The 24,001-nt window shown below is 42.2% G+C and overlaps 1 protein-coding gene and 1 pseudogene across 13 annotated transcripts in view; one reads left to right on the top strand and one right to left on the bottom strand.

The window, feature by feature from the left end:
* The window catches only part of TMCO3 (transmembrane and coiled-coil domains 3), a 47,965-nt gene that overhangs the window by 14,166 nt on the left and 9,798 nt on the right, over positions 1 to 24,001 (bottom strand). For 11 of the 13 annotated variants that reach the window (XR_007404799.1, XR_007404800.1, XM_049099186.1 and 8 more), the window contains 6 exons: positions 23,791 to 23,970; positions 22,103 to 22,294; positions 20,940 to 21,068; positions 18,257 to 18,349; positions 16,882 to 17,068; positions 8,799 to 8,919 (listed from right to left, as the gene is read on the bottom strand). Coding sequence is in view for 11 of the 13 variants with exons in the window: in XM_049099186.1 (XP_048955143.1) it covers positions 8,799 to 8,919; positions 16,882 to 17,068; positions 18,257 to 18,349; positions 20,940 to 21,068; positions 22,103 to 22,294; positions 23,791 to 23,970 (902 nt within the window). In the remaining 2 variants the exon portion in view is untranslated. The remainder of the gene's footprint in view (positions 1 to 8,798; positions 8,920 to 16,881; positions 17,069 to 18,256; positions 18,350 to 20,939; positions 21,069 to 22,102; positions 22,295 to 23,790; positions 23,971 to 24,001) is intronic. The other 2 variants (XM_049099185.1, XM_025440993.3) reach the window with 1 other exon arrangement.
* Positions 10,063 to 11,381, top strand: LOC112655792 (small ubiquitin-related modifier 2-like; annotated as a pseudogene).

The following is a 24,001-nucleotide window of genomic DNA, read 5'->3' as shown; positions in this document are numbered from 1 at the left end:
CTGCAGTCTGACAGGTAAGGATGCCTTCTAACTTACACGATAGAGCTGGCATCTTCCATTTGCTCATTTATAGATTCCCTGTTCATCTGTTTTTTAACTGGGTTATTCTAATTAATAGACCTGTATAAGAGACTTAACTTTCTGTCTTTGATATTTTTCCCATGTGTCTTTGGCCTGCTTACCAAATGTGTACCTGTGTATGTTTAAAAGCACGTGTGTGTGTGTGTGTGTGTGTGCACACACGTGTGCACAGGGATATTTAAACACTCCCATGAAGTAACACTGATTGCTTTTCCTGTTCTTCACGGCTTCTGGAATTTCTGCTCTGCTTGAAGCCAAGGGCTCGCGTCCTCAATATTATAAACAAATCCTTTCTTACTTTCTTCTAGGATTTTCATGATCTTGCAAGATTTTATTTTTCATAATTCAAATCACTATTATCTTTAATTTTTTTAAAAGATTTTATTCATTCATGAGAGACACAGAGAGAGAGAGAGGCAGAAACACAGGCAGAGGGAGAAGCAGGCTCCCTGTGGGGAGCCTGCTGCAGGACTCAATCCCAGGACCCTGGGATTACGACCTGAGCTGAAGGCAGATGCTCAATCACTGAGCCAAGCAGACATCTTGCAAATCATTCATTTTTTTTTAAAGATTTTATTTATTTATTCATGAGAGACACAGAGAGAAAGAGAGAGAGATAGGCAGAGACACAGGCATAGGGAGAAGCAGGCTCCATGCAGGGAGCCTAATGTGGGACTTGATCCTGGGACTCTGGGATCACACCCTGGGCCGAAGGGAGACGCTAAACCGCTGAGCCACCCTGGGATCCCCCAAATCATTCTTTTTAAAAAGTATTATCACAGTCTCTGGGTTCTGTTATTTAACTGTGACATATTTGGGGAAGGGGGAGTTAATTCTTTCCTTTAGAAAAGCTCAAGATTAATTCCGACTGAGGGGAACCTGGGTGGCTCAGTCGGTGAAGTGTCTGCCTCTGGCTCAGGTCATGATCTCAGGGTCCTGGGATGGAGCCCCATGTCAGGCTCCCTACTCAGCTTCTTCCTCTTCCTCTGCCTGCCACTTCCCCTGCTTGTGCATGCTCTGTCTCTCAAATAAATAAAATCTTTAAAAAGAAATTCTGACTAGAGCTTAATAAAGACCATAGTAACATTACCACTGATTTTATGTCTTGTTTGTTTAATATAAATTTTCTCTGGTAATCAAAATTAGAATAGATTTTCCTAAATTACAGAGAAAAGTATACATAGTAGGCAATAAAATTATCATAATCTATCCCTCTAGTAGTAGAAAATCATCAACCCCTTTTTAAAATATATATATATATACAAATTGTATATGTAAGTAGACAGATTTCTAGTCTCTTATTTTCTTCTTTATGTAGTTGAAATAATGTATATATTTTTAACAGCTTTACTGAAATATAATTCTCATCCAGTACAATTTACCCCTAAAAGTAGACAATTCAGGGGTGCCTAGGTGGCTCGACTGAGCATCCGACTCTTGATTTCTGTTCAGGTCATCTTAGGGTTGTGGGCTTGAGACCTGTATTGGGCTCCCCGCTCAGCAAGGAGTCTGCTTGAGAATCTCTCTCTTGCTCTCCCTCTGTCCCTCCTCCAGTCCTGCTTGTGCATGCTCTCTAAAATAAATAAATCTTAAAAAAAAAAAAAAGAAAATACAGTGCACACATCAGTGGTTCCTAGTACACTCACAGAGGTGTGCACCCATCAGCACTGCCCATTTCAGAGCATATTTATCCACCCATCCGTGCTCACTGCTTCTGCCCCAGCCCCTGATCTACTTCCTGTGTGGATTTGCCTGTCCTGGACATTTCACAGAAATGGAATCACAAAGCCTCTGTGTCTGGCTTTTTTCACAAGCATGATGTCCTCAGGTTTGTGCTGCTGTGCATGGCCTATGTCAGGCTCCCACCCCTTGCCACATGGCTGGATATCCCATTATGTGGTCACAGCACATTGTACCCAGTCATTAGCTAATGGACATTTGAGCTGTTTCCACTTCTTAGCAATTATGAATAATGCCACTATGAACATTCATACACAAGTTTTGTTTTTTTTTTGTTGTGGTAAAATATTTTAACATAAAATTACCACCTTAAACATTTTAAAGTATATAATCTGTGACATTAAGGATGTAAACACTGCTATGCTGCCATCATCCCCACAGGTAGCTTTTTATGTGGACAGATGTTTTCACTTGTCTTGGGTAAACACCTTGCACTGGAACAGCTGAGCCTTCTGGTAACTCTATGTTTAACCTTTTGAGGAGTACTATGTATGATCTGACTCCATTTTTTATAGCTTAACATAGAACATCTTTTCCACATCATTTAAACTATAAGGTTTCATGGCTAAAGTGGAACCATAAATAGGATCAATACATGTACTGGATTTTTTTTTTGTACTGGATTTTTTAATTGAAAAAATACAAAAGAAAATTTTGAGATTGTCTAGGTGGCTCAGTGGTTGAGCATCTGCTTTTGGATCAGGTCGGGATCCCAAGGATCCTGGGATCAAGTCCTGCATCAGGCTCCCCATAGGAAGCCTGCTTCTCCCTCTGCCTATGTCTCTCTCTCATGAATAAGTCAAATTTAAAAAAAAAAAAAAAAAAAAAGAAGTTCCCCAGGCTTTCTGACTGAGCCTGTGTCCTACGGCGACAGTTTTACTTGTCTGTGAGTGGCAGACAAGTTTCTTGCGATGAGGGGTCATATTTGTTCTTTATGAGTGCCTGCAAGTCTTTGTGGAGGCTCTGCTTCCTATTTGGTAAGAAGACTCTGACCTCTATAAGTCATAACTGTATACATCTTAAATAGAACTCAAGGGATTTTCAGCTAAAGCTGCAAACCTTCCTTTTGCTGTCCAAATCTTGTTCAGTTACTTATTTTGAAAATCTGTAGCCAGAAGGAAAAAGAACTAGCTCTGATTTATAAGTTGTAACTAGAAGTGTTACTTTTCTGATAGTTAAAAAAAAAAAATCTGAATCACAATAAAATGACAAGAGGACCCTCTCAATAAACTGAATCAGTTCCACCCAAGTAGTGGGCTAGCACTCTGTAGGATTCTCTCCTGCAACCTGCACACGGTCCATGAGGCAGGTACTATTTCCATACCATCCCCACTGTTTTTTTTAAAGATTTTATTTTTAAGTAATCTCTGTCCCCAACATGGGACTCCCCACCCTCAGACCAAAAGTCACATGTTTCACTGGATGGAGCCAGTCAGGCACCCCACACCACCCCCATTTTCATGGAAAAAACTGAATTCTAGAGAGTGCAAAGCTGGCAAGTGGCAAAGTTAGAGCTCCAAGGTCTCAGACTCAACCTATTATTCACTCCTTCTCCTTTCCCTGGCAGGCAGAGAAGAAATCTTATCATTTTAGGATTGCTGAAACGTAATATAACATCCTGCAAAAGGTAAACATCAAGGTGAATCATTATTAGAATTATCTAACAAAGACTTTAACTAGTTGTCAGAAATATGATTCAATAGCAATTCAAATAAAAATTCTCTTGAAAGAAATGAAAAAATAGAAAATCTCAGTAAAGAAACAGAAGTTATAAAAAACGCTCTACGTATCCATGTACCCACAGAGTTCAAACTAGCATTATTCAAGCATCAACTGTAATAACCAAAATAAAAATCTTGCTTGATGGTTAAAATAGAGTGAAGACAGAAGACAGAATCTGTGAACTTGAAGATAGATGAACAGAATTTACCTGGTCTAAACAAAAAAGAGAAAAGAGAAAAAAGAGGAGTCATCTCAGAGGCCTGTGGACAATAACAAAGCCCCTGGAATCCTAACAGGTAGATCATGTGGAACTGAGACAACAGCTGAGGAAATAATAGCTGGAAAATCCTAAATTAGGAAGAGACATAAACTTACAGATTCAAGAAGCCAAGCAAACACCAAAGAAGATAAGCCCAGACTATTATGGGTTGAACGTTTTGTCCTCCCCTGAATTCCCAGGTGAAGTCCTGACGGATGGTGTTAGAAGGAGGGACCCCTGGGAGGAGTCCCATGGCTGGTGCCCCGAGGTAAGGTCAGTGCCCTCATCATAAGAAGAGACCAGAGACCTTCTATGCTGTGCTCCCTGGGCCACAGGAGGCCCCAGCAAGAGGACAGCTGTGTGAAAGTGAGCTCTTGGCAAGAAATCAATCTGCCAGCACCTGATCTCAGCTGTCCAGTTGCCGGACTGTGCAATGAATGTCTGCTGTTTAACCCCAGTCTGTGGTGTTATAGCAGGGTGGACCAATGAACACACCAAGATGCACCATAATTAACATTTCTAAAAACTGAAAACAAAGAACAAGTCTTGAAAGCAGCTAGAGAGAAAGTATTCCTATAGGTAAGTAATTCTCTGTGACTTGTGTTTGGAGAAACACAAATTTGAATGCAGCCAATTTCTCATCAAAGCCAGTGGGGGACAGAGGGAAGTAGCACATTTTTCAAGTGTTGGAAGAATAGAACCATCAACTGCAAAATCCATATCTTGTGAAAATATCCTTCAGGAATGAGGAGAGAAAAGATGCTCTCAGTTGAAGAAAAACTATGAGAATTTGTCACCAGAGGCAGACTAACCATGAAAGAATGACCAAAGAAAGTCCTCAGACAGAAAGGAAATTTTAACAAAAGAGTTCTTGAACTTAAGGAAGAACAACAAAACTGATAAAAATATAATAGATAATCCTCATGAGTTTAAAAATCCTATTTGATTATTGAAGCAAACTTAATAAACCCATCTGACATGGTGCTTGATATAATACAACAATTATATTTAAAAAGTAGGGAGAGAAAAGGGAGCTAAATGGAAATAAGGTTCCTATATTTCACAACAAGGGGACTGATTACAGTAGCAGATGTACTACAGTGCCTAGAGTAGCTACTAAATAACTATACAAAGTAATACACTAAAAAACATGCAATCCTTAAAAATATGCAAGTAACCCACAAGGAGGTAAGAAAAATATAAAAGAGGGGGGATGCCTGGGTGGCTCAGTGGTTAAATGTCTGCCTTCAGCTCAGGTCATGATCCTAGGTCCAGGGATTGAGTTCCGCATGGGGCTTCCCACAGGGAGTTTGCTTCTCCCTCCACCTGTGTTTCTGCCTCTCATGAATAAATAAATAAAATATATTAAAAAAGGAAAATATAAAAAAGGAACAAGAAACAGAGAAAACAAATAACAAAATAAAAGACATAGTCCTAATATATTTACTTCAAATGCAAACGGTCTCCACACCAATTAGGACAGATTGAGTGGGTTAAAAAACCCACTGTTCAACAATACCTTGTCAGTAAGGAACTCATTTCAAATACAATGGCATAAATAGATTGAAAGTAGGAAGAGGGGATCCCTGGGTGGCTCAGCAGTTTAGCACTTGCCTTCAGCCAGGGCATGATCCTGGAGTCCTGGGATCGAGTCCCACATCAGGTTCCCTGCATGGAGCCTGCTTCTCCCTCTGCCTGTGTCTCTGCCTCTCAATCTCTCTCTCTCTCTGTCTCTCATGAATAAATAAATAAAATCTTAAAAAAAAGAAAGTAGGAAGATAGAAAGGACAGACTATTGTAGACATTAATAAAAAAACAGGCAGGAGTGGGTATATTAATAACAAAGTGAATTTCAGAATAAGGAAAATTATTAGAAGTAAACATTACATAATGACAACCAGATCTACCAGGAAGACAAAATGATCCTAAATGTGGATGTACCAAACAAAGAGCCCCAAAATGCATAAAGAAAAGCTGATAGAGCTAGAAGAAGAAACACACAAATAAACAATTATAATTGGGAACATCAATAACCATGTTCCTCGGTAACTGATAGAACTACAGAAAGAATACAGAAAAACTGAACAATGCAATGAACAAATGGGATCTGACATAAAATACTCCATTCGACATCAGAATACACATTTTGTTTTCAAGTGACTTTGGAACATTACCACAGACCATATCTGAGGCCACAAGACAACCGCAACAAATTTAAAAGAATTAATATCATACAAAGTATGTTTGTTTTGTGACCACAGTGGAATGAAACTAGAAATCAGTAACAGAAAGACGACAAGAAAATTTCCACAAACACTTGGAAATTAGGCAACAGACTTCTAAATAATCCATAGGTCAAAGAGGAAGCATCAAAGGAAATGTTTTACATTAACTGAACTAAATGAAGATAAAAATACAACCTATCAGGGGATCCCTGGGTGGCGCAGCGGTTTGGCGCCTGCCTTTGGCCCAGGGCGCGATCCTGGAGACCCGGGATCGAATCCCACATCGGGCTCCCGGTGCATGGAGCCTGCTTCTCCCTCTGCCTGTGTCTCTGCCTCTCTCTCTCTCTCTGTGACTATCATAAATAAATAAAAATTTAAAAAAAAAATTAAAAAAAAAAAATACAACCTATCAAAATAAAAGAAATGCAACTAAGACAGTGCTGCAAGGAAAATTTATAGCACTAAATGCTTACAATAGAAAAGAAGAAAGGAAAAAAAAGAAAAGAAGAAAGGTTTTTCTTTTTTTTTTTTTTTAGAAGAAAGGTTTCAAATCAATAATCTACATTCACAGCACAAGAACCTAGAAAAATAAGAGCAAAATAAATCCCAAATGAACAGAAGGGAAAAAAAAATAGAAGGGTAGAAACCAATGAAATTAGAAACAGAAAAACAAAGAGAAAAACCAATGAAATAAAGAGCTGGTAATTTGAAGAGATTAATAAAATTGCCTAACCTCCAGAAAGACTGACAAAAAGAGAGAGAAGATGCAAGTTACCAACATGAGGAGCAAAATAGATTCTACAGACATCAAAAGGATGATAAAAGAATGCTACAAACAATTCTACACATATAAATTTGACAAGTGAAATGGAATAGACCAACTCTTTGAAAAACTAAGCTACCACAACTCAACAAAATGTAGTAGAGAGGGGCACCTGGGTGACTCGGTCAGTTAAGCGTCTGCCTTCGGCTCAGGTCATGACCTGGGGTCCCGGGATTGGGGTCCCATGTCAACCTCCCTGCTCAGCGAGGAGCCTGCTTCTCCCTCTGCTCCTCCCCTCTTGTGATATCTCTCTCTCTCTCAAGCTCACTCTCTCTAATAAATATAAATAATTTTTAAATATAGTAATCTGAATAGTCTTATAACCATTAAGCAAATTGAATTTGTGATTCTAAGAAATATCCCCCAAAAGAAATCCCAGGACCTAGACAGTTTCACTAGAGAATTCTATCAAACATTTAAGGAAGAATTAATAGCAGTTTCATATAATGTTTTCCAGAACACAGAAAGAGAAGGAACATTCTCTTTTTTTTTTTTTTTTAATTTTTTTTTTTAATTTTTTATTTATTTATGATAGTCACAGAGAGAGAGAGAGAGAGGCAGAGACACAGGCAGAGGGAGAAGCAGGCTCCATGCACCGGGAGCCCAACGTGGGATTCGATCCCGGGTCTCCAGGATCGCGCCCTGGGCCAAAGGCAGGCGCTAAACCACTGCGCCACCCAGGGATCCCGAGAAGGAACATTCTCAAATAGCTTTATGAACCTAGTATTACCCTAATACCAAGTCAAGAAAAGGAGATTACCATAAAAGAAAGCGACACACCAATTCTCTCATGAGCTTAGATGTAAAAATCTTCAACAATATATTAGCTAATTGTATAAAATGTATAAAAAGAATTATATATGACAACAAGGTAGGATTCATTCTAGGTATTCTAGGCTGGTTTGACTTTCAAAAATCAATTGATGTAATCCACCATATCAAATGGCTAAAGAAGAAAACCTATACAATCATATTATATTAACAGATGTAGACAAAGCATAACAAAATCCAACATTCACTAACAACAGAAACTCAGCAAACTAAGAATAGAAGGGAACTTCCATAAATTGATAAAGAGCATCTAAAAAAAACCCTCACAGTTAATGTAATATTTATTGGTGAAAGAATGGATGCTCCCTCTAAGATGAGTAAAAAAGGCAGAAACATCCACTCATAATGTTACTCAACAGAATACTGGAAATCTAGCCACTACAAGGAAATAAAAAGGAATAAAAAGTATACAGATTAGAAAGGAAGAAATTAATTAAATGACAGATCTCACCATTTCAAAGTGGTTCCAAAAGAAATTTCAAAAGTCTGCTAATTTGTGACCTATGGTATCATCACTGTGAAACATAAAATAAATGTAGCATCTGGAAACACTTCAAAGCCCAGTATTTATGTGCTTCTAGTATATTTGCTTAAAATAAACTCAAGCTTATAGTCCTAACCCAAGTGCAATTTACCTTTAAGTTTTATGGGGCTCCTTACATTTTCCAAGTGATTTATTTTCTGGCTGGTGTTCTTGTAATATGCTGTATATACCACATAACCTACGACTTTCTGAATATGTTTATTTTTTCACTTTTCAATTTGACTTCTCTCTCCACATGAACCTAAGCAAGTGCAGTTCAGGTTTGGGATTATTTTATTGGGAGAAGGGAAAGATCAGAAAGCGAAATGATAACGACAGAGACACTAACAATGATAATCCCCATAATGATGGCATGCATGCACACACAAAATCACACACATGCACACACACATGAATCCTTCATACATGCATCCCCCTACACACACACACAGCGTGACCCAAGTCTAAGCTCTCAGCCTGCGCCATACAAGCTCTGAACATCTCTTTGGAAAAAAGGTATTAAATGATATTTTTATAAACAAACGATGGGAAACTAGAAACGGACTGTGCGAGGAAGTGACATAGCGCATTTACCTGGAATAGGTACCGGCTCCGGCTTGGATGAGGGTGGGCATCCCAGCTATGAATAAGCCCAGCTGCACGTCCTGGACTACAAGCATCCCAAGCAGCACTGCACTGTAGTCAATGTCACCTGCTTGAGGAAAAAGGTATCAATAGCACAGATTTCTAATAATTTAAAGTGTCCCAAGTCAAAATATAATTGTGTGGATATTTCCAAAATAATTCAAATAATTTTGATACTTTGGCAGAATACTGACTTTAAAATCTCTTTGAGAGCAAACACTGAAAGATATTAAACATTAAAAATTTTGTAAACAAAATTTCCAGTTTTTTACTACTTTTTATTTGTAGAACTATAGAAAAAAAACACCATCATAAAAAGAAGGCATGGGACACATGAATATGGAGGGCCTGGATAACCATGCCAACTTCACTCTGCGTCCCCAGCACACAGGAAGCACCCCTTATTACTCCCTGAAGCTACTGAGAAGATGTGGCCTCGGCCTCTTCTGTTGCACCTCCTGGCTGACGGGTCTCGATCCTTCTAGCCTGCTACCACTGCTATAGTGAGCATCAGTCCCTGAGATGAACACAGATCTGCTGGAGAAACACTAGAGCAAGGAGTAGGCAGGGCTGCCTGACGCGACTATACCACTCCTCTGCAGAAAAGACAGGACACCGATACCACCCAACTCAATGGGTCGCGTGGCCTCCGACAGCATCATTTTCAACCAACAGTTCTGGCTTTGGGTCAACTATCTATCTATCTATCTATCTATTTATTTATTTATTTATCTGAACCCAGACTTTTTTTTCTTAAAGATTTTATTTATTTAGTCATGAGCAGGCAGAGGCACAGGCAGAGGGAGAAGCAGGCTCCATGCAGGAAGCCTGATGTGGGACTCGATCCCAGGTCTCCAAGATGACGCCCTGGGCTGAAGGCGGCGCTAAACCACTGAGCCACCCGGGCTGCCCTGGGCCAACCTTTTAAATGTGATTCTAAACACTTAAGTTTCATGATCTCCCTGTAAAATAAGCTATTTTTTTCTTAAAGAACAAAAATCTACTCATAAGAACAGATATTTAAAGGCCAATCTCATAAGAATAACCTTATGGAAAAGAATGAACAAACCCAATAAAATCTGTCATCACTAGCAAAAGTCACACTTGATTAGAAGTCCAGGTGATCCTTCCAGGAGGCTTATTTTGCACACAATGTTAAATTTTTGGTGAATAACGTATCTTGTCTTACAATTTTAGGCTCGTTCGGTGTGGACCTGGTACCTCTTTTGCGAAGTGGCAGCTGAGGAGACTCTGGCACTCGCCATGGCTGATGAAAAGCCCAAGGAAGGAGTGAAGACTGAGAAAAACGATCATATTAATTTGAAGATGGCGGGGCAGGATGGTTCTGTGGTGCAGTTTAAGATTAAGAGGCATACACTATATGCTAATGAAAGCCTATCGTGAACGACAGGGTCTGTCAATGAGGCAGATCAGATTCCAATTTGATGGGCAGCCAATGAATGAAACAGACACACTTGCACAGTTGGAAATGGAGGATGAAGATACAATTGATGTGTTCCAGCAGCAGACAGGAGGTGTCTACTAAAAAGGGAACCTGCTACTTTACTCCAGAACTTTGTTCCCCCAGACCAAGAAGACATTCTCAAATAGAAAGCCGTAATTTGGTTCCACCACATCCTGACTACTACAGTAGAGTTTTCTCTATTCTTTCATTTCTCCTTCCCCATTCTTTTATTGTTCATAAAGTAACTGTGTATGTGCACAAGCATATTGCATTTTTTTTAACTAAATGGCCAATGGTATGTTTTGATTGACATCAAATGGAGATGGGATGGGGGAAAATACTGCTTCTGTGAAAATACCCCCTCTTCATTAGTGGCATGCTCAGACAGCTCTTATCTTTATATTCCAGTAAGTGATTTCGCTCTCTCTGTTTAACAAAAAAAATAACATAAAAATCCTTGCATACCTTGTTCGACTGGAGAATTTTAATGTTTTTCATTTATCATTGTAAAACCAAGGACAACTTTATAACTTTTTTGTACATAGCTGTTACATGTAGGGCAATCTGTCTTTAAGTAGGGATAAATTAAAAGAAATGAATCCTAGTTTTCCCTTCAAGTCAAGCGTCTTGTTTAAATAAACTTCCTGTTTAAAATGAAAAAAAAATTATTTTTGGCTTAGAATTATAAAACATTCTAAATGGATAATCCCATTAGGCTTCTGTTGCATCCTTGAGGATTGCACAACTTAATAGTGAAGAATACCCTCCTCACAAAAAGTAACAGGTGAGTGGGACACTTCAAAAACCTATCTAATTTTCAACAAATACCTCCATGGGTTCATGAGCACTGACTCTTGATCTTGGAAAGTGCTAGGTCTTGTGTTCACAGGGACACCACCATCTTCCATGCAATCCTCACATGGGATTAATATAGTTCAGCCCTGTGTCCGAGATGGTGCCTCTTCCTGACTTTGAAGAAATACAAAATCTCCAGTCACATCTTCCTTTTTAAAAATAGCATTTGTGGGATCCCTGGGTGGCGCAGCGGTTTGGCGCCGGCCTTTGGCTCAGGGTGCGATCCTGGAGACCCGGGATCGAATCCCACGTTGGGCTCCTGGTGCATGGAGCCCTGCTTCTTCCTCTGCCTGTGTCTCTGCCTCTCTCTCTCTGTGTGACTATCATAAATAAATAAAAACTAAAAAAAAAAAATAAAAATAGCATTTGATGATATTCTGGCAGCATTTTTTAAATGTTTCTAAAATCCTGTTCTTTGCCTTTCACCTGTTCCCAGTCAAGGATCATGAACTATCTACCACCAGGGGGCAGGCGCCACAGAATCGGGGCGGGGGGAGGGGGATCCCCAGTGCACCCTGTCCCCAGGAAGCCCTGGGAAAAGCAGCTAAGGCCTGATGGGAAACACACACATGCACTGCAGTGACTGATGTGTGAGGTAAGCAGTAGAGTCAAGATACAAAGCACATACTCAGATGGAACTATGAAAAATTAAAGATACCACTTTAAATATTTCTTGTCTAAATTTTGCACTGTTTAATTTTTTGTGCTTATCACTAATGTAGCACTTAATTTTTTCCTGTTTTCCATCTCTTTTATTAAATACTTTTAATGTATGAAGAGTAAAAAATATGATGAATACCTACCGTAAACTTTTGAGACATTAGCTTCAGAGTTTTGAAAAAGTAAGATCCTGAAGATACTGCAGGTATCACCAGTAAGCCGGCCACCTGCAGTTGAATCCCTTCCTGCCACACCCCCAACTACTGCCTTAGTTTTCATTCCCTTGTTTTGTTTTGTTTTTTAAGATTTTTTTATTTATTTCTTTGAGAGACAGAGAGAGCAAGCAGATAGCACAAGAGAGAAAATGAGCAGGGGAGGGGTAGAGGCACAGGGAGAAGCAGACTCCTCACTGAGCAGCCTGATGTGGGACTCAATCTCAGGACCCCAGGATCACCACCCGAGCCAAAGACAGACGCTCAACCACTGAGCCACCCAGGTGTCCCTCCTTGAGTATTTTCCTACTTTAACATAACCTCTATGTATGCGGGAACAACACTGAGTTTATTATCTTATAATTATAAACTTTACAGAATATAATGAACATTTTTGCAGCTTGTTTTTTTTATTTTTTATTTATTTTTATTTTTATTTTTTTTTGCAGCTTGTTTTTTGTTTTTATTCACCATATGTCTGAAAATGACCCACTGCTCACGCATAAAGATCTCTTTTTAAAACTGCTATAAAATACAGCAATTTACCCATTCCCCAATCAATGGCACTTAGGTTTTCAATCTTCCCACTACTTCAAGTATGCTATGATGAACATTCTAGCACATTTACTGGAAACACTCCATTCCCTTGCTTTTCATGAAGAGATTCCCCTGCCTCACCTCTCCTGGCCTCATGCCCTACCCTGCCCACAGTACTCCCACAGATAAGGAACAGGACAGCAAGGTCCCAGCATGGGTGTCTCTTGTAGGCCTGTGTCTTCCAGAGGAGGCCTCTGTGGGTCCATATAGCACAGGACTGATAGGAAGTCTCATTCTGGGGATAGGTACCAAAGGCCACCATTGCCAGATGTTGTGTCACCTTTCATCATAATCAAGCTGCTACCATGACCCAGGGCTGCCTGACCCTTCATCGTTCTCTGGATTCTGAGCATGGACATGGAGAGGTGGAGCGATCTACGGACCCCGTTGGGGGTCTGAGCCCCACTATGCAATGCACTAGCTGGAAACCATGAGAAGTGAAAAAGGAGAATCTGGGCATACCCACATATGAAGAGGCAGGGGCACTGAATCCTTGGGGACTTCCTTCTGCTCTAAGGGTGCAGCTTTGCACAATTTCAAACTTTCCATAAATTATATTGGATCAGACATTTGTATTTTGTATTACTTCCTCAACAGCATAAGATTAATCCACTTTTATATCTGCAGTATTCCAATATATATGAACACACCATAATTTAATTGCTCATTGTATTACTAAATACTCAGATTACCTAAAACTTTTTGCTATCAAAAATAATTGTTTTGGGGGCACCTGGGTGGCTCAGTTGGTTAAGAGTCTGCCTTCAGCTTGGGTCATAATCCTGAAGTCTCCATTCAGTGGAGTCTGCTTCTCCCTCTGTCCCTCCCAACATGTGCGTGCTCTCTCTCTCTAATAAAGAAATAAAATCTTAAAAAAGAAAAGTGTTTTGAGTATCCTTTCACATTTGAAGTTTTCTAGGATGTGTCTCCAGAAATGGAAATCTGTTTGTGGAAATGTTCCCCAAAGCAAAGAACCAGCTTACATTCCTACTGATCGCGTGTGAGGGCCTACAGTCCTGTGATATTGGGCACAGCTGAGGGGACTCCAGGCCGGGCCTGAGAGGACTGACCTGCACTGACATTCCCCCAAGCACCACTGAACTGTTCTTTATGCTGCCTCAGAATGCACATTCCTCTGTCCTGAGTTCTCCATTAGGATGTTCTATTTTCCAACTGGGGTGCCTCTTGTTTCAATCACGGTTAAAGTTCTTGGATGTGTTCAAGTATTACTTCCTTATACATCTCACATACACAGCTAATGTCTTCTCCTAGTCTGCAGCTTCTAAAAAGTGCCTTTTTAATATAAGTTTTACAAAGTTCAACTTGTTCAGGTTTGTTAACATCTTTCCTTTTGGATTTTGCATCTCAATTTCAGCAATCCTCCCTACCCTCAGGTCGCAAGTGTTTCCCCTACTTCTCTCTAGGAGGCTCTGAAGTTCTGCCCTGCACACCGAGATGCTGAACCCACACGGAGCTGGTTTCTGTGTGTGGCTCCAGGGAGCACTCTGATTCAGTAGGGAAAACTACTTCCCACCCACCCCATTGGCCCACACGTCCCGTGTGTGTGCATGCATGCATGTGTACGTCGGGCTGTCCTTTCCCCTCCTACCCTACCTGGCCTGGACATGCCGTGCTGCCTGAGCACAGGGACAGGACTTCAGGGCTTGCCATCTGGTGTGGAAGCACCTCACTTCAAATGATAATTGGCTTGGCCTTTGTTCTTGAACAAACTATAGGTTTAGTTTGCTAAGTTTCATGAAAAAATCTACCAGATTTTTTACTGGGATAGCTGGGAATTTATAAATTTGGGAGAAACAATGTCTTTTTGTATCGAGTCTTTTCATCATAAACACAGGCTATCTCTTCAATAACATTTTGTACTTTTTTCCTTAAAGGTCACACACATCTCTTCAGAGATTTATTCCTAAATTTTTTGTGGCCATTATATATATATATTTTAAATCTACCTTTGCTTGCTTTATTTATTTTTTAAAGATTTATTTATTTATTTATTTATTTATTTATTTATTTATTTATTTATTTATTTATGATAGACATAAAGAGAGAGAGAGAGAGGCAGAGACACAGGAGGAGGGAGAAGCAGGCTCCATGCCGGGAGCCCAACGTGGGACTCGATCCCGGGACTCCAAGACTGCGCCCTGGGCCAAAGGCAGGCGCTAAACCACTGAGCCACCCAGGGATCCCCCCTCCTTTTTTTTTAAATTTGTGGCCATTATAAATCAAAGCTTTCTTCCCCCCAAATTACATTTTCTAACGGTCCTGCAGGGGAGGATTTAGCATGTGAGTTTCATCTTAAGTTTCCATGAGGTCCAAGTTTGTCCGTGTGTGCACCCACCTCCCACACCTGCAGCCCTGTCAACACTCCCACCTTCTAACAGTTCAGAGTTCCAGGCTGACCTTCCTTTTCTCATAGTCCATATGTAAAATACATGAGGCACTCTGTGTATGAGGCTGATTAAACGTGCCAACCTGGCAACATTCCCTGCATCGCAGCGCTCCGTGTAGGGCTGGACAGGTGGCCATGCCATCAGGCCCTGTGTGTGTCTGACAACATGTTCGCCTCTGCCTGAGCTTCGGGGACAGCTCTGCTGGGCACACATGCCCCACACACGATCCATGGGCGTCCACCACCCAGCTCTCCGATAGGTGTCAAGCCCCTCTTGTGCTGGGCCATGCCTAGAGTAAATTTCCTTGCCTTCTTTCTGCTCAGTTTTGGAGTGGTTTGTTCCAGTGAAAGGTTCACATCCTTCTCCATGTCTGGAAGTCAACAGCTATTTTCTCCACTCTTCTTCCAGGAATTCTACTGTATACATACTGAGCCTCTTAGCTCTGCTCCCCGTTTCTTGGCTTTCTTTCCCACATCCTATCTCTGTGCCTCTGTGAATTGAATCTGTTTCTTGGCATTTGTTCCCACGTCTTCTTTCTACAGTGTGTCCTATCCCTGTGCCTCCGTGAACTGAATAGGCATGATTCCCTCACTTATGTTTGAATGCTTCAGACATGCTTACTTCGCAGGGGTTATGAGATTTTTCCACAAACCAGGAGAATTCACATCCTCTCATTTGGGCTGTCATGAGTCTCTCCCAGGCAGGGACATGCTCACGCACACTGGCACTCAGCACATGGTCCTTACGGAAGGACTTTTCATTCTCTTACCTCTTACCGCTGCCACCCCCTTCACCTCCTCTATCACCTATGAGAGGTAGTCCTAATTACCTGGCCACAGGGACCCCCACAGATGAGACCATCAGCTAGTCCGGTTCCAAACAAGGAGGCCCATGGCCCACAAATCACAAGACACCAGTTTGTTTATGATGGTTTCCAGACTCTGATGCATAACCCCTGGTGCCAGGCAGTGGGTGTGATGCCAGGAGCCTGCAGCCTCACGACCAGTTCTGTGTACAGCAAGGTGGGCTTTATCAGAGAAGCCACCCACTCAGCTCTGGTTCTCGCTTTTCATATTTCTCTTTCATTGCTGTGTGTTGATGCATGGCAAATAGCATTGTGAAGTTACTACAGTTTAACCCTGTTTCTTCTACAAAATAAAAGCCTAACAGTGAGCATCATGAGTACACATGATGTAAAAAAATGGCAGTGCTGTCAAGGCTTAGCTATGAGACAACCCAGAATGTTCACCCTGAGCTGCTGATCCAGTCTGGCTTCATTATATCCAGTAACGATCAGAGGCCAGTGCTTTGTGCACAGAGACGAATGAAACTGGCACCAAAGAAGTGAAAATCCCTTTCGGTTACCGTATTTTACATAAAAGCATCAAAGGTATGTCAGTTTCCAGTCCCAGCCAGAAGGAAAGCAGTGTTACAGCATCCAGCACTCACTCTGTGATGGCAGAGCACAGCAGCGCAGGCAGTAAAAACACCATTATCTCACACGAGAGCCACGCAGGCATTGGGTGGCTCCAGGCCATGCAGCACATTCATCTCCCAAACCCCCATTCCATATACATTTTCCAATGCAGATGGATTCCTTTCTTTTGAATGTGGCCCTCAAACCAACCTAAATTAACAAGCACATAGAAGCCACCTTAGTCCAGTGGGGATTTGGAAAAGTTGAACACAGGCACAAGGGACCGTCACTGCGAGGAGAGCCCTAGGGATGGGGGTTGGGGGGAGCACTAACTTTTCTAAGAGGTCTTAGGAGTGAATTCAAGTGAATTGCATACCTAACTTCAACACATACATACTTAAAACGTGTCACCACCTACCTTCTTTTTCACCCCGGGCACTGCCCATGAGGAATCTGGACACTAAGGGTGTGCTTGATAAGGACAAGCAAGTAGAAATGAAGACACTCTGAGTGGGTCTGATTTGTAAAAGGTGTCCCCACAACAAGCCAAATGCGATCATTAACAGTGTCATGTAACATGGTCCTTGCAAGGCTATCTTCCACACCTTCAAGAGAACACATTTGTTAGTGATAACAGCCGTCTCTTGACTAGCACCCGGCGGAGCACATACAAAACAGGCTGCCCAGTTGTGGGGCCCCAATCTTTCAGGACTGTGGCTTGCAGTAAACACAGCATGGCACCCAAAGTCATGATAAGAACACAAGAAAAATGGCTTACTGGTTGTGAGGGTATTGCAGGGAGTAAACACATGTACCTCTCTCTGCATTATACATGTCTGTGCGCATGTACTCTAACCCTCAGAACACACTTCCCAGATAAACAGCACCACCTCCCTTTCCTGGATGGAAACACATGGCCCTGTGGAAGCCAGAGTCAGGCCCAGATCCAGGTGGTGCAGCTCAGTAAGTGAGTACTGATGAGGCGCCTCACTGTGCCCTTAGTGCCTGTGTTAGATGTGATGGAAAATGTGAAGAAATCAGGTTTAATTCTTACTCTCTAGGATTTCCAATTGTGTGGAAGAGACACAATAATAAAGTCTATATGACGTCTGTACAAACAGGAACGGTATATACTGACCAAAAAAACTCATCCTATTCTACTGGAAAGCACTTGTTCTTTCTCGTCTCACCCCGAATCCTCTCAGGCAAAACCAACTACCACACCCAGGCCCAGTGACAAGAACACAAGGGGGCCCAAGGGAGGGCAGGGGGGCAGGAGGGGCTCAGCACAGAGGCTCTGAGGCCGGTGCTCGAGGCCTTATGGGCTGGCCAGCCTCACCTGTGCGTTAATACACTGCTCACCTCTGGGTGCTCTGAAGGATGTGGGCTTCTCCTCCTCTGCTCTGCTTCTTGATAAAAAGCAACACTTCCCTCAAAATCACAATCCTGTGTTTGGGGATCAGGTCAGCCGGGAGGCTCTACCTAAGGCTGGGTACTAACTTCCTACTGTGGCCCTCCTCACAGCCATAACTGGCCACCAGCCTGTATGTCCACTCCAGATGTTTCCAATGTCAGGAAATGTATTACAAGAGCCTCCTGACACTGCCAAGTCCCAAGTCAAATGGTGGGAGACCCACAGAGGGAACCGAACCAAAAACAGTATCAAGCTAAAACATACTGTATTCTAAAATGTTTAATTTCACAGCCCAATCATGAACAACACTGAAAGCAAACAAACTGATACCCTATGATGCTAAATTTGGGGTAACAGCACCGCCTGGTGAGGCCCTTACCTTTCTCAGCCGTTCTGGGGAGAACTCCAGGCCAACAAGGAACAGAGTAAAGAACACACCGACCTCTCCCAAGGTCTCCACCTGCACAACAGACTGCAAACACAACCAAAAAAACCCCACACAATTTAATGTATTTAACATACGAAGTGTACTAGCTCATGAGTTCAGCTGCTTTCAGGCTCAGCAGCTGCCCTGCTGTCATCATTCCCACTGCCTTTGCTCTCTCTGGAGGGCAGGGCGGCTCAGAACCTGAGCAGGATGTCTGAACCACAAAGCACATGGGTCTGCACACGACTATGTGCACCAATGTTCTCCCGGACGCCACATATGGCCACTCCCCACAGGCTTTGAGATACAGTGTTCCTGTGTTCTGTGTTTGTTCTAGTTCTTTGTTTGCTATTTACTTTTTACGCCACTGTGCTACAGCAGAGAATTTCCACTATTATATTTGGCACCACCTACATGATTTACACTTGAGGTTTACAGCGCAGCCATGAACTCAATGTCTGAAAGGAAAGCTCAGGCCTCCACATGTCCACACCCTGCCCTGGCCTGCCACACAGGGACACACACACAGCCCACCAGCCACCCACAGGATGGGCCTCGCCCTCTTTTTCACTGCCATCTCCTCCCTTTCACTTCAACCCTTCTTACTCAACTTATGTTCACCGAGTCTTGCTTATTGCACATTTTTCCTAAAACCATCTGCAAACCTGCATCTCAACAGATAGGTTTATTCCAATTCTACGTATTATGCTGAGTTTTCTGCTCTTCCTCCCTTGTCTCTTGGCTTTTACTTTTTTCCCTCTTTAAAATGAGGCTGTAACCTATGACTTCAGACTAATATACTTAAAACTGTTCTTCTCAACTTAATGAACAGAAGCCTATCAACCTCCTACTAGAAAAAGATAAATAAAAGATTTGGCACCAGCTCCATGAACCGCTGCCCAGTTTCGGCTGGTACACCCTAGGGTTTTTATCTTTGTCTACCATAATTACGTTATTTTCCAACTAGAGCAGATTGGTTAGAAATTCCAATATCTGTAGCTTCTAATCGTATTTGCTACCTTACTCAGCCTTTATTTATTATTATTCAGCCTTAATGATTTTCTTAAAACAAGCTTGGCCGTGAAGAAAAAAATGAAAAAGGAAAATATATTCATATTTACCATTGTTTGTAAATAGTCTAGAAAGGGAGGGACATGGGCAGCCCCGGTGGCGCAGCGGTGTAGCGCTGCCTGCAGCCCGGGGTATGATCCTGGAGACCCAGGATCGAGTCCCACATCGGGTTCCCTGCATGGAGCCTGCTTCTCCCTCTGCCTGTGTCTCTGCCTCTCTCTCTTTCTTCTCTGTGTGTCTCTATGAATAAATAAATAAAATCTTAAAAAAAAAAAAAAAAGGGGAGGGACAGGGTATGGGCAGGAAGAGATTTTTCACCTTAACTTAAAATTTTTTTCTTTTTAACCCCACCATTTTGTTCTCAATCACATGGAAGTTACCTACTCAGAAAACTGAATTAACACCATTCTTCCCAGAGGTGCCTGGGGGGCTCAGTCAGTTGAGTGTCCAACTCTTGGTTTCAGCTCAGGTCATGATCTCAGAGATTGGACTCTCCACTCAGGGCGGAGTCTGCCTCTCTCCCTCTGCCCCTCCCTCCACTCCACCATCTCTTTCTCTCTCAAATAAATACAAAAGTCTTTAAAGAAAAGCCCCCAGAAACCATTCTTCTTAGAGGCCATCCTGCCAAGTTGAGCCCAGCCCACAAGAGCACCTGCCAGGTCACTCAGTGGTTCACCTACCACCAAGTCCTAGGCTTTCAGATTACATCACCCTGTCAATCAGACCCATTGTTAAAATTACTTAGGAACGAGGATTTTTTCACACCTTCTTCTGTTGTCTGGTCTGGAGAAATGGCAGCAATCCCTCTGCCTGGTGAGGTGTCAGTCGGGAGCAGGCATAAGGCTGCAGGAGGGAGTGCCCACACCTCTCCCCATCTGTCTGCTCCTGTCCTACCCATCCAAGAAGGGCCAGGGACCTTCTGAGGACTCTGTTGCTTGTTTCTCACCACCCTATATGACTCCTTTTGTGTGGGACTCATGACATTCTTTCTTGGCATTCTCATTTCATCCTGTCTGAATGGTATATATTTAGATAACACATTCTGGAGCCCTCCTCCACGAAAGCTTGGGAACCCCTCCTTACTGCCAAAAACTGTCACTGATACAGGACGTAGCTCACTTCAATCTGTCAGCAAACAGCCCCAGTACTCACTGTTTCCTGGGGTCTTCACAACACCCCACATTTAGGCTTGATAATTCCTCACTACTTCACCAGCTTTACAGTACATTACAAAGTGTTAAATTTTACATTTAATCCAGTATTCTGAGCTGTTTTCACTATCTGAAGAATAGAGTTCATTCTAGTACTGGAAACAAAATTTCTAAAACTAATAAAAATCAAAGACACAAACATGATTTTTTCTCTAGTCAAGTCATCCATTCAACTAATGAACAAATTACTTCCTTATGGTTTAAAAATTTCTTATGAAACTCTATAGGGCATCTTCTTCAATATGGTTTATAAGAAACCGCTCTTCACTAAGTTCAAAACTTTAAAACTCTTTAGTCTTTGTGCTTTAGTATTCCATTACACAGATACTAAAATAGTTAAAATTTATTCTTACCTTAATACTGTTCAGTCCCGAAGGCCCCAGAAGAACACCACAAATAATATACCCAAACATTGTAGGCAACCCTATGGTTGTACACAGCCAGCCACAAGGTAAAGATAGCATTCCTATGGTAACAATGTCCTGGCAGAGAATAAACAAAAAAGAAACACAAACATTTAAGATAATGGTTGGCAAGACAAGAAGATAAGGGCTAGTTAGTAGAGAAAGCAGATGTTCTACAGGCCCTCCCAGCTTCCACTCTGGTCATAACAAAGGCAGCCAACACCTGGGCTGACCTTCTCCACATGAGTTTATCGGCACAGGAGTCAGCCACCTCCTATACTCCTTGGGGATCATGTACCTTTCTCTCAGCCTGTGCTGCCATCCTCTTTGAGACCAACACAGGAACATCTGCCTGGGTGGCTCAGCGGTTGAGCGTTTGCCTTTGGCTCAGGGTGTGATCCCAGAGTCCTGGGATCGAGTTCCACATTGGGCTCCCCAAGGGGAGCCTACTTCTCCTTCTGCCTATGTCTCTGCCCTTCTCTCTGTGTCTTTCATGAATAAATAAATAAAATCTTTAAAGAAAAAAGACCAGCACAAATTCTGGCATCCAGGACAATGCTGGAACCTGACAGTGTGTCTAGATCCTGCCAGCCTTTCCTGAGCAGGCTGCCCTGGTCACTTCTACACCTGGTATGCACTCTGGTCCAGACCCAGGAAGTGATCTCCAGCCATAACACTGTCAAGTGCAAATCTTTACATAATGCACATCCGGTACCTCTCAGGAGCTGGATCTCATCCTACTCCCATGTCTACACAAAGCCACACACAATGTCTCAGCCAAAGCCTCTCTGCCTCATCAGGTGTTCCATTTTAGTGACAAAACTTGAGCCCATCATAGTAACTCCTGACTTCAAAAAGACTTTCAAATTCTCAAAAGCAAAATTAACTTTCATTTAAAATATTACAATGCCTTATTCTTTTGGGAAAAAAATAAAAAGAGAAAATGTTTGAAGTTACAGAAGACACAGGGAGTTCTAGTAGAATCTGTTAGGACGAAGGTCACGCACTCCATTATGACACTCAGAAAACGAAGCACAATCTTACTTCACATACGTATACCAGGAAATGGGGGGGAGGGAGTGGGGATCTTGAGAGGTGAGCAAACAGAGTACCTTTAGGAAGTGGTGATCTGCGCGTGGAATTGTGGCATCTCTGGGTTTGGTCAAGATGTACCGGTTGTTCTGGGAGTCAATGAGCATGCTAAGACCCAAATCATCCTCCACTTCCCGCTTTGTGAAGTTTTGCTTAGAATTGGCCTCTTCTTCTTCCACTCTGAGAACTGCCTCAAAATTGACCCCTTTCACCTGTAAGAATACCCAACATTGTGTAATGAAAACCAATGAAATGTTCTCAAGCTCAATTTTTAGAGCAAAAATTCCATACAGAAGTGGCAGGAATGTTTCTAATATTCTGTCATGTGTGATGAAAGATCAATAAAGGCTCATTAGCATAAATCAGGAAAACTGTTTCAACTAAAAAAGTGATTTAAGGGTAAAAGTGTTTACGGTTCCTATGACTTTCAAACACCCGCTCTACCTGACTCAGGACACAACTTGTAACAAGAAATACATATTTGGTCTCCATCTCCCTTCCTGGCTCACAGCTCCCACAAACTGTGTAAGGAGCGACAGGAGCACCTTACAAGCCCTTTTATCCTCTCCTGAGTTCACAGCAGTGAGGGGATTTTTAGAAAGCCGCTAGGTAACCACAGGATGAGGCTGGCCACCTGCGGAACTGACCATGTGACCTCCAAGAGGACAGGGAGCTGGAAGCTGAGTTCATCACATGCCTACACAATGCAGCTTCCATTAAACCCTGGAAGTATGGGGTTGGGAGAGCTTCCAGGTTGCTCAACAAAAGGAGGTACTCAGCTGGGAGAGAAGGAAGCAGGCCTAGAGAACATGAAAGCTCCATCCACACTTTCACCTTTTCCATCTGGCTGTTTCTGAGCTGTATCTTTCATAATGACCTGGTAACCTAGCCAATAAACTGTCTTCCTGCATTGTGAGAGCCTGAGGAGGAAGTTGTCAGACCCTCCAAGGTGAAAACCTGGAACCTGTGATTGGCATCTGAAATGGAGGCATAGTGCTGGGCTGGGCCCTTGTCTGCAGGGTCTGCAGTGTCCATAGTGACCCAAGCTGATGGTGGTGGAACTGAAGTGGAGGAACATGTGGTAGGGAAAGCCTGATGTCCTGACACAGAAGTGCTCGGTGCACAGTGCATACAGGGCATGTTCCTTCAAAACAATGCTCACATGTCCTCTTCCCCTGCCGTTGGTGAGGTCAGAGAGCAGCCCTGCTTGACATTCAACCGACCCAGACTGTGTTCCCATTTGTTTTTATTACCACATACTTTTCTGAGTCCTTCTCAGGATTCAATTTTTGGCATCAATCTCATTTTTCCCAGAGTATCCTGAACATGTCAGAGCAAGTGAAAGGTCTGAAAGCCTGCCTCGCATACGATTCCCATAAGGACTTTAGGGCTCCCCTGAGCAGATCAGCACTGAAACCCGACTGTCCCAGGTCAAGCTTTTTGAGACCAGAGTCCCAATCCACCTGAAGGCAAAGTGGAACAAGGATGAGCTACTGGTGGGTAACTGACAAAAACATAATGCGAAGTAAAGGATAGCTAGTGTACTTTCTGCAAAACCATACCAAATCATTTTCTGGGACACACAGGTGTTTTGGTTTTATCTTCATTTCCAATTCACACTAAAAACAGACATGCCAACAAATTCAACCACACATCCTTTCTGCAGGCAGACAGACAAGACAGGAAACTGTCTTGGAATGCTACTTACTGATTTATTGTCATCAAAAGCATGTTCTTCTATTTCCTCCTCTAGACGATCAGCTGCCTTTCTCACATCTTCAAGAATTTCATCAAGAATGGATAAACTTTTGTTTTGATGTTGCATATTTTTGAGAGCTTCAACTTGATGTTTTTCTGCTGCCAGAAGTTCCACATATTCTGTCTCTTCCTGTTCATTGGTGAGAAAGGAAATGTGGGGT

This window comes from Canis lupus, chromosome 22 (genome assembly GCF_003254725.2).
Source record: "Canis lupus dingo isolate Sandy chromosome 22, ASM325472v2, whole genome shotgun sequence".
Classification (NCBI taxonomy): Eukaryota; Metazoa; Chordata; class Mammalia; order Carnivora; family Canidae; genus Canis; species Canis lupus.
Note: the sequence above shows the minus strand (reverse complement) of the source record. Positions and strands in the feature narration are given on the sequence as shown.